The following is a 15,899-nucleotide window of genomic DNA, read 5'->3' as shown; positions in this document are numbered from 1 at the left end:
GCACTGGCGGGCGGCGGCTGGGCTTCTGCGCCACCATTAATGACATCGTGTCCCGCGCGCGCCCGTCCTTTAAATGTGGACCGACATCGTCCCTGCCATCGCCCACACCACCGACACCTCCGCTCCCACCCGCACCACTGCGCGCCGCTGCATCACCATGGGGAAGAAGAAGAACGACAACGGCACCAAGAAGGAGGCGCGACCGAACAGGGTGCCGCTGCCCGTCGAGGTGGTGCGACTCATGCACTAGAACTGGACGCCGTGCGACGGCTGGCGGGATGTGCACCTGCCTGATGGTGGGTGGCGGCTCACCCACCTCCGGGTGCCTGTCCCGCCCGTGCCTCTGCGCGAGCCAGGTAGGAGCGCCGAGATCCAGCGCAGGCAGCGGTACCTGCCACCGGACCTCCGCGCCGATCCCGCCTTCGCCATTGACTCCAATAGCTGGCACAGCTGGCGCCAGACCGAGGACGATCCGAGGCGGCAGGCGGGCTTCCTCGGCGACATGGAATTCCCGTTTGAGCGGCGGTGGCCGCCTCGTCGTCGAACACGGCAGCAGCCATCGCCTCCACAGGACGACGACGCCGACGAGGACTGCGACGCGCTGGCCTACCACAACGAGGAGGCCAAGGACGCCACCGACGTCCTCGTCGCCTGCATTTTCCACGAATGGCATGCGGCCATAGCGGAGGGCCGAAAGTTCAACTTCCCGGCGATGATGACCGACAATGAGATCGAGAGGCTCGGCGTCCTCGTCTCAGAGGTGGACCGACTGGTGCGGCCGCCGGTGCCTCGGTACGCCACTGGTATCATGCTGCCGGGTCTCATGGAGTAAGAGCATCTCCGCCGGCCCCCCATAGCGGCCCTGATAGCATTTTGGAGGCCGGCAGCTAAAATGGGCTCGCACCGATGCACCCCAAACGGCGCCGGCCAATTATCGAGCCCAAATAGAATCGCCGGCAACCTCGTGCCGGCCCCTTCGCCAAGGGCGCGAATCGGGCGCGCCGGCACCTCGCGACACGTCTGAAAACGAGCGTGGGCTCCGCCTGGTAGCCAGACACACCGATTTCCCACCTCCTACACACACCCGAGCCGACTCCCACACCTCCAGATCGCCACCGTCGCCGTCGCCGCCGCGCCCCCTCCTACACACACCCGAGCTGACTCCCACCCCTCTAGATCGCCACTGTCGCCCTCGCCGTCGCGCCTCCTGCTTGCAATAAACACCACCGACTGTCTAGGAACCGCCATCCATCGACCGCCAACCCCTCGACTGGCGGCCGTTGTTTCGCCCGGAACAGAGCTCGCTGCTACTGTGATAGTATCGCCCCGCCCGCAAGGTGTTCGTCCGATTTCCGCGATGGACAGCGACGACGAGATGATGGTGCAGCTGTTCACGGAGGAGCAGAGCGCTCAGGATGTTCGACGGCAACAACATCAGCTGATTCTGACGAACATGTTGCGTGTTCGCCAGCCTTTCTTCGCCGTGCCTCGGCACGGCGGCTCAAAGCCAGGCAAGAGGAGGAACATCAACCAGCATCGTGAAGCCGGCGCAATGTTTCTTGATGCCGACTACTTCATGGCCAAGAAAGATTACACAGGTTTGTGGGACTTCACCTCAATTCAGAAGTGCACTGCTACAATGCGCTGTCTTGCATACGGAGCTCCTCCAGATACATCCAATGACTACCTACGGATGGCAGAGTCAGCATGTACATAGACTCTCTACAGATTCTGCCGAGCTGTCATAGCGGTGTTTGCTAAAGACTATTTGAGAGCACCAATACAAGATGATACAGCTCGGATTCTGCAAAAGAATGCAGCAAGAGCGTTTTCTGGGATGCTCAGAAGCATTGACTGTATGCATTGGGGCTGGAAGAATTGCCCTTTTGCTTGGCAGGGAATCTACAAGGGGCATACTGGTGAGTGTAGTGTCATTCTTGAGGCGGTGGCAGACCATGACCTTTGGATTTGGCACACATTTTTTGGCATGGCAGGAACAAACAATGATATCAACGTGCTGCAGCGCTCTCCGGTGTTTGCCAGGCTAGCTGAGAGACAAGCTCCTGCTGTAAACTTTGAGGTAAACGGCCACACATACAACAAGGGGTACTATCTAGCTGATGGTATCTACCCGAAGTATGCTACATTCGTGAAGACAATTACCTCTCCATCAAACGAGATGGAAGCCGATTTTGCAACATGCCAGGAAGCAGCACGCAAGGATGTTGAGCGTGCTTTTGGGGTGCTTCAGCAGTGTTTTGCCATTGTCAGGTACCCTGCTCTCACTTGGCCTGAGGCTTAGATGTGGGAGGTGTTGAACGCCTGTGTGATCATCCACAACATGATCATTGAGAGCGAGTGCGACGCACCTGTGCAGGATGATCATCCATTTGATTATCAAGGACCACTAGCTGAGGTAGATCATGTACCCCAAGAATTTGCGGCTTTTCTTCATATGCACAATGAAATTCGAGATGCAGGTGTCCATGCACAGCTGAAGGCGGATCTAGCTGCGCATTTGTGGGTGAGGAGAGGAGCCGCCAACAATGCATGATTTTATTTCTATTTGTTTGCATGTATGAATACTTTAAGTACTATTTGTTTGTTGGGTTGTATGAATAATTTAATTACTATTTGTTTAATTGATTGTATGAATAATTTAAGTACTATTTGTTTGATTGATTGTATGAATAATTTAATTCTATTTGTGTGATTGTATGAATAAAATGTGATTGATATGTTGTTTCAAAATATTGTAAAAAGAAAAAAATTGGGGGGCCGCCGTTTGGGAGGCGCCGATGTGGGAACAACGTCCCCAAATGGAGGATGCACTGCCGGCGCCCCCCATACAGCAGTGCCGGCGCCCCTTCCGGCGACTATTTGGGGGCCGCCGGTGGAGATGCTCTAAGAGGCCCTACGACGGATGCTCCAGAACTCGGTCCCGCAACCGCCGCCTTCGACTCCACCTCCACCTCCGGCGTACAATCTGTTGGGGGCTCCACCTCCACCTCCACCTCCACCACTGGTGGCATCGGCGTATGTTCTGCCGGTTGCCAACTGGCCGTGGCCGGTACCGGATTTCGTCGTGCTCGACAACGACGACGAGGAGTAGGCGCAGAAGTTAGTTTTCATATTTTATATTTTCCTTTCTTCACTATGTAAATTATGTTTCTTTGTTTTAAAAAGAAAAACCTTAAAAAAATACGTCGTGCCGCTGGGGGCACCTGATGCAAACGAACGTGCGGTCGATTTCGACTAGTTAGGCCAACGCAAACAGACGCGTGTGAACATTTTAGACGTTCGAAATGCGTCGCCCTGTTGGAGATGCCGTGAGTACATTGAATGGTGACTTGCGTCATCCCGCAACCGTCCATATACTGTATTTTTTTTGGAGCAACCGGCAGGAGCTCTGCCTTTTCATTAAGGAGAGGGAAATTTGGCCAGTTTATAAGGGAAACTGGCCGAAAACCGATACAAACACAACACCGTGTCCAGTTTATAAGGAAAACCAGACAAGAGAAAACCACACACGGCACAGTTTTTCTGGGAAAACCGGCGAAAACCCGCACACCTGGCCACACGACCTGGATAAACCAGGTCTGGAGCGCCGCCGAATGGCACTAGCACGACGGCAACAGCGAGCGCCGCGACTGCCCGGTCCACGTCCCTGGAAAGGAAGTCAGAGCCGAAAGAGACGGCTAGGCCTTTCAAGCTTCGAGGGGTGAGGCAGGCCGCAAAGCAAGCCAGCGGCACTCGCGCACCGACGGAACACGAAAACGTCAACCCAAGCAGCAGTCAGGCATTGCCGGAGGTGGCTCCCAAACATTCCAAAAAATGACGCCTCCAAGGAGGTCACGACGTCCAGAGACGCCGCCGTCATTCAATCCAGCGCAGCAGGATTTGGGTTTTCACCCCGGAATGATAGGCGGAGGTGTGTGAGGACTCCACGGCCAACGCCTCCAAGGAGGAGAACGGCGCCCTCGAGCATCATCGTTGCCGGCACCGACCGAGTCGGGCAAGACTTTCGTCCGGAGACCTACAACACCGCCACTGTCAAACACAGCCCAAACCCCGGACGAGCACAAACCACCGCAACAGGGGCGCCGCCCACGCCACGGAGACAGGCCCTGCCGCCCCCCCACCCAGGGCATATCATCAACACGCCTTGTTCCCGGAGCCGCCGCTCCGGCCTCCACGCACGGTAGGACAGCTCCTCATGCCAACTTACCGCCGTCCCCGGGACGTTGCGGAACCAACGCCCGGTCCACCAAACGCCGTGCCGCCGCGCCGCCGTCGATGCGCCATGGCTCACCTCTGTCATGGGCTTGCAGGTGCCAACAATGGCAGCCTGCCACACGCAGTGGCCCACCACGGCCACCGGGACACCGACGAAGCTGGGAGCAGCCTCCACGCGACCGTCGCGCCGAGACACCCCAAGATCCGCCGTCCTCCGCGCAACCTCCGTGCCGAGGCAAAGCCGGCCGCCCCAACCCCTCCACCACCGCGTCCCCGGGGCCGCCGCCCTGCGTGCCGGCCGCCGGCGAGCACCAGCTCCGAGCAGGCCCAGATCGGGCCCTCCCGGAGCCCGGTTCCGGCCCCGCCCGCCAACGAAGCACCTCGCCGCCGCCCATGCCGCACGTCGCCGCGCCGGCCACCTCCCACGCCAGTGCAAGGCCCAGATCGAGCCCTCCAAGCCCAGATCCGGCCCGCACGGAAGAGCTGGAGCACCCGCCGACGTCGCTCAGGCCGTGGCTCTGCCCGCCCAGCCACCACGGCCGCCGAACCTGCCGAAGATGTCCGGGGCCGCCGCCCGCCCGCCCGTGCTCCGCCGCCAGCAGCCCGCCGTCCAGGGCGTCGCGCCGCTCCAGCCGGAGACCCCCGCGCACGAGGGAGGAGGGCCCGCCGCCGCCGGCTACCAGACGGGCTTTGCCCGCTGGCTGCGCCTGGCGGCGACGAGGGGAGCAGACGGAGGAGGTAGACGGCTCGGGGGCTGAGCTTGGTCGCCCGTGTCGCCTCCCTGGGAGCGACGCGGACGTGTCAAATGAATACTCAATGAAAGCTTTTTCCATATACTGTATTTCCCTCGTTTTTTTGTCAGCCCATTCATCCAGGATTCCAGGCCGTCCATCCGTCGTCCCACAGGTAGCAATGTCCACGAGCGGTTCTTCCAGGCCGTGTGGTCCTAGACTAGAAGAGTATGCACGGTGAAGCACAGAGACGAAGAAACATCGTCGGAAGCCCAGGCAGCAGCAAGAAACGGAGAAACGTCCAATTTTGCACGGGTGTGCACCACTCATCTCGCAATTAATCCACTGCATGTACAGGCTGCAGCTCACCTTGAAGTAACGTCACCTGCCATTAAGACTTTCTCACGTCCATCTGCCACACTAATTAGTAAGTATCTCTATTCAGTGAAAAAGATATATACTCCCTAAATGAAATCTGCACTAGTAGTAGTAGTGTTTTGTTTAGAGTGTTCAAAATCCAACTGACAAGAAAACATGAAATTTGTGTCCTTTCCGTCGTGATCCCGGACGGGCATCCCCATCCGTGCGTGCGTGCGGCGTGAGAAAATCCCTGCGAGAACATGTGAAGAAAGGAAGAACATCTTTCGCAAAGGTGTGGGGATCCCCTGCGCTTTCTGCTGCCCTGTTCCTGTTTCATTTTCATTTCATCATCTTCCTGCTCCTGCTCCATACACGCGCGCTGCACACACCTCCATACGCACACACACACGCTCACTCTCTCTCCGACGCACGCACACACCGGAGCAGCATCTCTCTCTCTCTTTCTTTCTCTCACCCTCCACCTCTGTCCTCTTCCTCTCTCTGTCTCTGTGCAGCATGACTAATAAATGGCAGTGAGCAGCGTGGCTCAGCCGGACCTCTGCTAGTGCTAGTGGTGTGCTGTCCACACCCTCCAGCCCTCCTCGCTCTCGCTCTTCTTCTTCCTCCTCCTCCGCTTCTCTTCTCTTCTCTTCTGGTTCATGCTCGCCATTACCCCCCTTTGCAATAAACCCTCGCAAAACCTCCAACCTCCAACAAACCAAGACTACAGTTTTGGTTGGTACGACTTCGGGGGGTGTCAGCCAATCACCATGGGGGAGTGAGCGACTCCCTTCTCGATTCTTGATCAATTAGGGGAGGGAAGATCCACAGAGTTTGAGCAACCAGCCGCGGTTTCCACCCCGCAATTCCTTTTCTTTAACCCTTTCCACCCCTAAAGTTTCATCCGATTTGATCCAACAAAAACAAAAGTAAGGCCAAGATCGAGGCGCCGCCTTTCTTGCGCAAATCCCTCCCTTTCTGCGGTCCCCTGCAACCTCCAATTTTCTTTGTCGATCCGTTCGATCGCTGGGCTGTTCGCCTGCGTGCGTGCGTGCGTGCGTGCGTGGGTGGCAGAGGAGGAGGAGGAGGGGGGAGAGCTTCCCTCTGATGAGCAGCAGCAGCATCGCCGCCCGTCGATGACTGAGCGCTGCCACCAATGCTCTCGGGGTGCTCGGTGTCCAGTCTCGCGGCGAGGTTCGCCTTCTTCCCGCCGGACCCGGCCACGTACGCCGTCCGCAAGGACGAGGCCACGGGACGCCTCGTCGCCTCGGGCGTCCCGAGGGACAACGCCATGGACGTGCTGCTCGTCGACACCAGGAGGGGGAACAAGGTAGTGGCTTTCTACCTCAGGAACCCCTGCGCGCGCCTCACCGTGCTCTACTCGCACGGCAACGCAGCCGATCTCGGCCAGCTCTACGATCTCTTCGTGCAGCTCAAGGTCAATCTCAAGGTCAATCTGATGGGGTTAGTGCTGCATTGTTCTGTTTCCGCTGCATTTTGTTTGATCTGTTCTTAATCAATTGCAATGATACCTCAACTGCTTTTTTTTTTAGTTTTTTTGTGCATCGGCGTCATGCATTTCCTGCTGATATACTACCACACATTATTTTCTTTTCAGTTTCTGAATTTTGCGGTACACCACGAACTGTGCCTTTTTGATAACCAGCAAGAACAGTGCTTGTGTGCTATATTGAATAATGTACTATTTGGTTTGATGGAATTAGCGACGAAAATGACGTTTCGTTGACTGAAGTAGCGGGGATGTGGAGGGGGAACCTTGTTTTTTTTATATTTGTTTCTCCTAGAATTTTGGGTAGCTAGGAATTCGAGGCTTTATAGAATATAGAGAATTGTGGACTTACATTTTTTCCAGCCCTGCTGTTTTTTTGTGCCAAATGCCGAGTATGATATCAACTAGATTTATTTAACGCAGCAGCTATTTTCCAGGAACACACGGGAGATCCGCAAGCTGTATTAACATACCAAGGAAAAAATTAGCCTTTTTTAGTACCAGTTGTTTAAATTAGTACGTATATAGTCATGACTCCTATTCGGAGCATCTTGTATCCTCAGTTACAACCACGCCAGTTATTTTTTCCAGCATGGCTTTTTCTTTTTCTTTTTCCTTCTATAGATATTTGAATGTGTTCTGGAGGTACACAAGAATTGCTGTGCAGAAATGCTGATGTGATTAACTTTGTAATTTGATAATTGCAGATATGACTACTCGGGGTACGGAGCATCTACTGGCAAGGTAAGTAACTTATTTACCGTTAGTGAACACTGCTTAATTACATGTTCGACTCCGCTGCACGTTGATAGTTTGGCGTATACTGAATAGTTGCTTAATTTGGGTAGATTTTAGTTTCCTTCATTGACTAACGCAGGCATGGAATGGTGATATATAGGCAGTAGTGTTTGCACTGATAATATAAGTTTATATATGTACTCTAGATACCTCGAGAAATGTGGTTTAGTTTCAGTTTCCAAGAACATGCTGCATTTATCTATCCCTGAGCAAGTTTGGCCCATGCCTCTTACTGGTGCATTCCTGGCACATCATGGCCAGACCTTTTATATTGTTCACAAATTTTGTCTTCAGCAACGCACCCCATTGTAAATTTCTGGCTAAATAATATGTGGGCATGCCTTTATACATTTGTCCTGAATGATAATAGATAGAAATCTCTATGCATTTTCTCCAAGTTCATTTACTGCTGCTTCACCCTTGAGATGGAGATCATGTAAATTTCATTGTTTCTGTTATCAGGTCCCTGCATTCAAATGTAGTGAGATTTTATGCTTCAAAGTCTTTATGTATGGTGTTATTTGAAATTTATGTTTTGTCGACTGGGTGTTAGATATTAATGCTTTCTTGTCTAATATGTGCTTATTTGATCTAAATCATATGGCACTTCACTTTGAATTACTGCAACCTGACTGGCATTTGTACTGCGCATATGCATGCCCATATTTCTACCTGAAGAAATGCACATTTGTTGAAGGACTTTGTGTGTTTTTTATTTGAAGCACAGCCAAGTGAAGAGAATACATATGCAGATATTGAAGCAGTTTACCAATGCTTAGAAACTGAGTACGGAATAAGCCAGGAAAACCTTATCTTGTATGGACAATCTGTTGGGAGTGGGCCAACACTGCACTTAGCCTCTCGTTTGCCAAGATTACGTGGTGTGGTTCTCCACAGTGCTATACTGTCAGGCCTCCGTGTTGTTTGCCATGTGAACTTTACTTTCTGCTTTGACATTTACAAAGTAAGCATCTCGAATTGATTATTCCGTTCAGTCTGTACCTTTTGTGCCTTAAGAGTGGCTTTATCTAATGTCCAGCTAACTTGCTTTTGCAGAATGTCAAAAAAATAAAGAAGGTGAAATGCCCAGTGCTTGTTATTCATGTAAGTCTCTTACTACCAAAACAATTCAAACTTGTCTTCTACATACTTGTGTTCTTGGACAGTTTGTTACAGGTTCCAGCACCTTCGAGTTTTCTACATTAATAGTTGAAACATTGTAGCTGGTTAGCTGCTTATGCATATTTGTCTCGTTGTTGTCCTTGCTGCTCCTTGTTGCAAGTCTGGGAGAAATAATGCAACTACTTCTCCAAGTAATATGTCGACCATGTATTAATGCAATAAGCAAACTCTTTCACAAGTCACAACCTTTCATTAGGCAGGATCGAACATGAAGGTACCATTGCATATTAAAATGTTAATGCAGAACTATACAGTAAGGAATAAGATAATGTAGATTAATAAGTCATCCTTAAGAAATAAACATATTTCTGTTTTTTAAGAGGAAAACCAAGATGGCTAATTCCACACTTATTCTTTGGGCCTTGGATTAATGTGTAATTATCCAACAATCCCACAATTTTTGTGCCACTAGATTTCCTTTTTAATGTATTATTATTTATTTTGTTTTAGATTTTGACTCGACCACACTTATTCTTTGGGCCTTGGATTAATGTGTAATAATCCAACAATCCCACAATTTTTCTGCCGCTAGATTTCCTTTTTATGTATTATTATTTATTTTGTTTTAGATTTTGACTCGATCTCCAATGCAAAAAATCCATTATTTTCAATTTCACACGGATATGGTAATACAAAATTATAGATGATAGTACCATAAAAATTTGATAAGGAACAAAAATGATTCTACTGTTACTTGATCTAGTTATATTAGTGCCTTGGGTTAATGTGTAGCTATCCAACCATCCCAGAATTTTCACGCGGCTAGATTTCCTTTTTATGTATTATTATTTACATTGTTTTTTTTATTTTAACACGATCTTTAATGCAAATTACCATTTTTTCATATGGATATGGTACTACAAATTATAGATGATAGTACCATAATATGTCCATAAGGAATAATAATGATTCTATTGTTACTTGGTCTAAAGTGCCTTGGGTTAATGTGTAATTATCCAACCAACCCAGAACTTTTGCGCAGGTTGATTTCCTTTTTTACATATTATGTTGTTTTAGATTTTGACTCTGATGAATTTTTTTTTAACATTTTTCTATATATGGATATGGTAATACAAAGTTATAAATGATAGTATTCCCTCTGATCCAAATTACTTGTCGCAAATTTAGGCAAATGTTGCCTAAAATCTGTCTAGGTTCATTGAATTGAATCCTTGACAAGTAATTTGGATTGGAGGGACTACCATAATATTTCCATAAGAAACAATAATGATTCTATGGTTAATTGATCTAGTTATATGAGTAATATACTTAACCAAAAACATCATGCGTAAAATTTGGCATTATTTGTTAGCATGGATTTCGAGTCGACGAGTCCACGGGTCGTTCTGGGGTAGCGACTCAAAGACTAGTCAAGACTAGTCTCGACTCAGCTATACTCATGTTTAATACTAAATTACTAATATGTATAATGTAGGATATAATATAAGGCTGGGGACGGGAGAGTTGGGGAAAACCTGGGCAATTCATGCATCTCTTTTTCGATTGCAGGGGTTGTTTTGGTGCACATATTGACCACTGTAACCCCCCCCCCCCCCCCCCCTCCCCAGCAAGATGCTTCTTCATCCTACAAGGCCCATAACCAACTTTTTTGCCACACGGATTACATTGCAACTTCAATCTATCATCAAGATCTCGGCAGAATGCATATTCTCTATTGATTCAGTAGTTACAAAATGGGAAGGGGAGGAAAGAATGGGAAAAATATGACATGTGGGGTCATTTTTAAGTCGACTGACTCACAAACCTGGACTAGTCGAGAGTAGTCAAGACTAGTCGATCGACTCATCAAATGAGTCGAGTCGACTGGCCGAGTCGACCTTGCAAATGGGACTCGTAGACTAGTCGTCGACTAGTCTCGACTAGTCGTTGGACTCGAAATCCTGTTAGTGGTTAGCCATAAATGCCGCTTTTGTTCTACTCTCCTCTCTACTTTGTTTCGACTGTTTAAACTCATTTGGACCTCTTTTCCTATCTTTTCCATGCTTGTTTATACATTAAGAAACCTATTCATGTTATATGACATGTTTATCTATTTGCAAAATTCATGGATTAACACACATTGTTCTAATTTAGGAACTGATTTGGTTTGATTCAGCCTATTGTAAAAAATTATAATAGGCAGTGCCAGACTTTGTATGGCTTGGCTTCCATTGTTCTGCCCTCTGGTTAAGCCCAGAAAATGTATAGCGTAGCCACATGAGGCAGGCTCTGCCGTGAAAGACTAGGACAAGAAGATCAAGCTTTTTGTACAACTGAATTACAATCCAATACAGTAATTTACACATTCAAAACTAGAATGTCATAGTTCCCGCCGGTAAGGTGATAACTACCTGTTTTCAGTCTTTTACTACTTAGCCTGTCAGTCACAATTCGATTCGTACCAGCCTGTCAGTCACAATTCGATTGGTACCAGTTGAGTAATTCATAGCTCCTGGAAAATTGGGTGGTGTTAACATGTGTCCATGACTCCATATCTCTTATTCAGATGGTTTGACATCCTGTTTCCTGCTGGGACCACTTATCGTAAATATTTTGAACCTTGCGGTCTTAGTGCCTGTAGATGTACCTGGAGATTCTTAGTTTCGAGATTAGCGAGCATGACTTAGCTCGCTACTATTGGTCTTTGCCTCTTGTTACAGTAAATAATAACAGATGCTTTTCTCTCATTTTGAGTTTCAAACCTTTGAGAAATACCCAACATCGTATAAACGTCTTGCTGCTTCGTAACGCAAGCATTCATTGCATTTGTCAGGGCAACTAAATTGTAGTGATCTAGATTAAATAACCGCCCCTAAGTTTAGTGTATGACTGCATTATCCTCCACAAATTTGGTGTAGCTTTGTAGGTTATAAGCTGTAACAGATCATTCCCTAATACAAAATTACAAATGCATCACTAAATTTTATTCAAGAAAACGCAAAAGCTTCCGTCTCGATGCCTCAATAGAAGAAAAATTATATACAAGTCCGAAACTGGACCGACACCTTCGAGATTACAACGCTACACGTCTAAGATCTAGAAACTCCCATTAACAGAGCATTTAGGCTAACAGCTCCCACTCTCCCACAAACTGGCCTCGACCGTGGTTGTGTTGAGTAGGCCGGCAATGGTTTGCTGCCTGTTGTCGAAGATCGCCACTTTATGATACTTCCAGATCCAGCTCACCGTGAAAATTCTCTACCAATTTACAAAGCTTCTGGTGTTTCTTTGCTTGCCGTAATATAGGGAATGACAAATAGATTTGATCAACGATCCATTGACCTATTTTTTTCTATAGTTTTGTTTCTTCGCTTTCTTTTGGTTTGTCTTGGTGCTTGGTTTAGTTTTTTTGTTGGTTGTTTGTTCCTGCCTTGGTGTTTTCTTGTCAATACAAAATGCATGCACTTCCGTGCTTTTTCGCGAAAAATAGGATGTAGTATAGCTGGGCTGTCAATTGGATTTCCGTATCACATTAGCTGCAATGCCTTCTATTCTTACTCCTGTCTGCATTTCCTTACATTTCTCCCAAGTTATAGAATTGCAATGACTCGTATAGTTGGGTTGTCCACTGGACAATGCCAACACTATATTTCTTTATTCAGTCAGGGCCAATGAGCAAGCGTGAATGCCTTCCATAGTTGATACATGCATGGTGTAGATAACACTTCTCTATATGATTTGCCGTAAGGGGAAGAAACCCTCAGCGCTGTTTTTATTAGAGGAAATGGGTGCGCGGCCCATATTTGCAAGCGCGGAGGCTCGAACGTGGGTGGGCACGGACGTTTCAGCACGTCCTAACCACCCGGGCACACCTCAGTTCACAACACTTCTCTATATTGATGTCCTATTTTACCACTAGCCATTTATGTAACGGACTTGCTTTTATGTGTATACTTTCTTTCTTTAGTTATTGAAGCCTGATTTTTTCCTATACACCAACTTTATGTTTTGTAGAAATGGCATCTAATTATACCTATTGATGTTTGCAGGGGACTGATGATGATGTTGTGAACTGGTCACATGGTAATGAGCTGTGGAAACTGGCCAGGGAGCCGTATGATCCACTATGGATCAAAGGGGGCGGTCACTGCAATCTGGAGCTGTACCCTGACTTCATCCGCCACCTCTCCAGGTTCATCCGTGAAATGGAAAGTATCACAACAAAAACAATGCTCAAGAAGATTCGACAGTCCCTGCAGCCAACAAAGGCCGCGCACCGCGTGAACACCGCAACAACCACCACCTTCACCACTAACTGCTGCTGCCGTATCCGAGTGCGCAAACCGACCTGCCCCAGCTGCAACTTCAGCTGCAGCTGCTGCCATGGGCTGAGGAACTGCTTCACATTGCCAAAATTCAAGTGCCCAGCCTGCCTCTCCTTCAGCTGCAGGGGCTGCTTCAAGTGCTGCTGCTGTGGCGGAGGGGCGAGTTAAAACCGATCTCTATGTGGGTGTGTATAGGGAAAGGAACGGTCCTGGAGATATCTAACCATTTGAATGCTGTAGGAGTAAACTTAGATTTTCAGTTAGTAGCATCCAGTTCTTCCCCGTTCTCCTATGTAGTTGCTCGTCATATTCGTATAATGATGGCATAAGCTGTGCGCTGTCGAGCATAGAGCAGTCGTAATGTTCTGAACTGATTTGTACCCACCAATATTTCAACTGTTGTGGTATATTTCCCATCATAGAAGTATCCGTCTTCTGCAAAAAATTTCAACTCCACTCTGGCTGGTTCGAAATGTGAAGGTCTGATTGTTCAAGACCGGCCTGGAGGTTATAGAATGCATGCTGATGAACCTGTTCAAGAAAAATTTCAACCCGAAATGTGAAGGTCTGACTGTTCAAGACCGGCCTGGAGGTTATAGAATGCATGCTGATGAACCTGCTCACGTTTTCTGAACCCGGATTGGCTAGGGCTGCCTGTGAAGTTTCTTAGGGCGTCTCCAGCGGCCTGACCCATTTCAAACACCAAATGTCTCCCCTTCGAGCCCCAAATGATTCCCGCGTGCCGGCTTTGGGCACGCTGTGGCTATAAGAGGGTACCGCCGTAGGGGGGGGGGGGGGGGGTGGAGGGCAAACCCTAAAAAGACCACACCATCCATGACCTACGACAACACTACCTGGGCGAGGATTGGCGCGTGAACGCTACCCCAACTACGCTGACGCAGCGGCGATCACCATCCGGGAAGGGTTCGAGGCGTAGGAAACAACCACGTACGCCGCTAACGAGGCCCACGGGGAGAAGTTCGGGCCATACATCGAGGGGATAGGGAGGAGCCAGAGGCTGCGACTCTCGAGGCCTTGGCCGAGGAGCATGCGTGTGCGGAAGCGGAGCACGGGCGGGCGGAGAGGGAGGCGGCCGAGGAGGAATCTGCGATGCCGACTCGAATGATGGCCGTGGCGTCGAATCGCTGCACGGTGGCCGAGGACAACCTGGTCGAGGCACAGGCGGCACTGTTCGAGGCTCGTTCGGCGCCGGTGGCAGGGATCGCGGTGCATCTGCCCATGGCCGACACCTTGTAGGACAACGACCTCGACGATCTCGACGACGACGCGCCCTACATGAGTGATGAGCAGCGGGTTCTGCTCGAGTCGTTCCGCACCGCCCAACCCGACATGAGCTGCTGAGCGGCAAGCTGCCGCGGATGAAAGAACATCTCTCACGATATGTTTTGTGTGTTTGATGTCAATGTATGCGATACACTAATGTTTGATGAAGTGGTGCAGGGATTATATAGATACATGTATATGAGTGACTTGTGTGGAAAAAGGAGTCAAAAGGAAGCTGAAAATATATCACCAGGTCGGATAATCTGGGCCGGATATTTGTGAAATATCCGGCCCCCAAAATTTGGCTAAGGACCAGAGGCGACGCGGCTCAGTACTTCCCTGGCATGGGGCCGGATTTTTGGCCGGACATTTGCCCGGTTTTTCTCCAGGGCCGGATTTTTCGGGGGGGCCGGATTATCCGGCCCTCGAAAGTCACCAACGGCTGGATTTTGAGAGGGGGTATTTATACCCCCCTTCTCCTACCTTCCTCCTGCTCAATCATTGAAGAAATTCTGCCAAGCCTCACCACCATTAGAGCCACCTCAAGAACTCAAGATTTGCATGATCTCCTCCCTCACCCAACCAAAGCTCTTGATCTTTGGAGATTCGAAGGAGAAGACACCGATCTACATCCTCACCGAAGCGATTTACATTTCCCCCTCATATGCTTGAGGGCTCTCTTGCTAGTGTTCCTTTTTGGATCCCTAGTTGTTGTTGTTGATGTATTGTTGTTGATTGTTGTGTTGTTACAGATTTGGGAGCCTCCAATTTGGTTGTGGATGTGTGCCCCAAGAACCTTGTAAAGGCCCGGTTTCCGCCTCGAGGAAATCCCTTAGTGGAAGTGGGCTAGGCCTTCGTGGCGTTGATCACAGGAGACCTGAGTGAAGCCTTCGTGGCTGTTGGTCTGGCTTTCGTAGCGACCACACTCCTCCAAACGTAGACGTACCTTCTTGCAAAGGAAGGGAACTACGGGAATCATCTCCGTGTCTCCGTGTGCTCCACTCTCGGTTACCTCTATCCTTTATCTCCTCTATATATTGCGTAGCCATATCTTGCTTAGTCGTTGACCTTGTCATATAGGGAAATTCACATAGTTGCATATCTAGAGAATTTACCTTTGTGTCAAGCCTAAATTGAAAAAGAACTAAAAATTGGTTAGAACCTATTCACCCCCCCCTCTAGGTGCGGCATACGATCCTTTCAATTGGTATCAGAGCCTCGGCTCTTATTTCGGGCTTAACCGCCTAAGAGTATGCCGGAGGATGAACACTCGGAGGGGGCCGCAAAGCCGGTCTCCATGGATGATCTCAAGTTGTTGGAAACATCCTTGAGATCCACCATGCAAACCCAAATGCAAACCTTTATGAAAATGTTTAACGACCGCTTTCCCGCGGCTCCCCCCATCATCCCCACCGAAGAGGAAAAGGACAAGGGTGCGTTAGAAGGGGGAGATGCTTCGACATCACCCTTCTCTATCAATCCCTTGAATGGTGATAACTTAAACACTATCAAACCCCCCGTTACTTCTCCTAG

General features: G+C 49.2%; 2 protein-coding genes across 2 annotated transcripts; both read left to right on the top strand.

Annotated features, from left to right (window-relative positions):
* Positions 1-1,357: 1,357 nt before the first annotated feature.
* Positions 1,358-2,302, top strand: LOC139833781 (uncharacterized). Its single transcript, XM_071824125.1, has 2 exons — positions 1,358-1,701; positions 2,044-2,302. Exons 1-2 carry the CDS (start codon positions 1,358-1,360, stop codon positions 2,300-2,302), a joined length of 603 nt encoding a protein of 200 aa, XP_071680226.1.
* A 3,470-nt stretch (positions 2,303-5,772) lies between these two features.
* Positions 5,773-13,506, top strand: LOC127314923 (uncharacterized). The gene is made up of 5 exons (XM_051345470.2): positions 5,773-6,791; positions 7,545-7,581; positions 8,363-8,599; positions 8,692-8,739; positions 12,807-13,506. Exons 1-5 carry the CDS (start codon positions 6,484-6,486, stop codon positions 13,248-13,250), a joined length of 1,074 nt encoding a protein of 357 aa, XP_051201430.1. The 5' UTR covers positions 5,773-6,483; the 3' UTR covers positions 13,251-13,506.
* The last annotated feature ends 2,393 nt before the right edge of the window (positions 13,507-15,899 follow it).

This window comes from Lolium perenne, chromosome 7, assembly GCF_019359855.2.
Source record: "Lolium perenne isolate Kyuss_39 chromosome 7, Kyuss_2.0, whole genome shotgun sequence".
Lineage (NCBI taxonomy): Eukaryota > Viridiplantae > Streptophyta > Magnoliopsida > Poales > Poaceae > Lolium > Lolium perenne.
The sequence above is the reverse complement of the archived record's forward strand: the minus strand, read 5'-3'. Positions and strand labels throughout refer to the sequence as shown.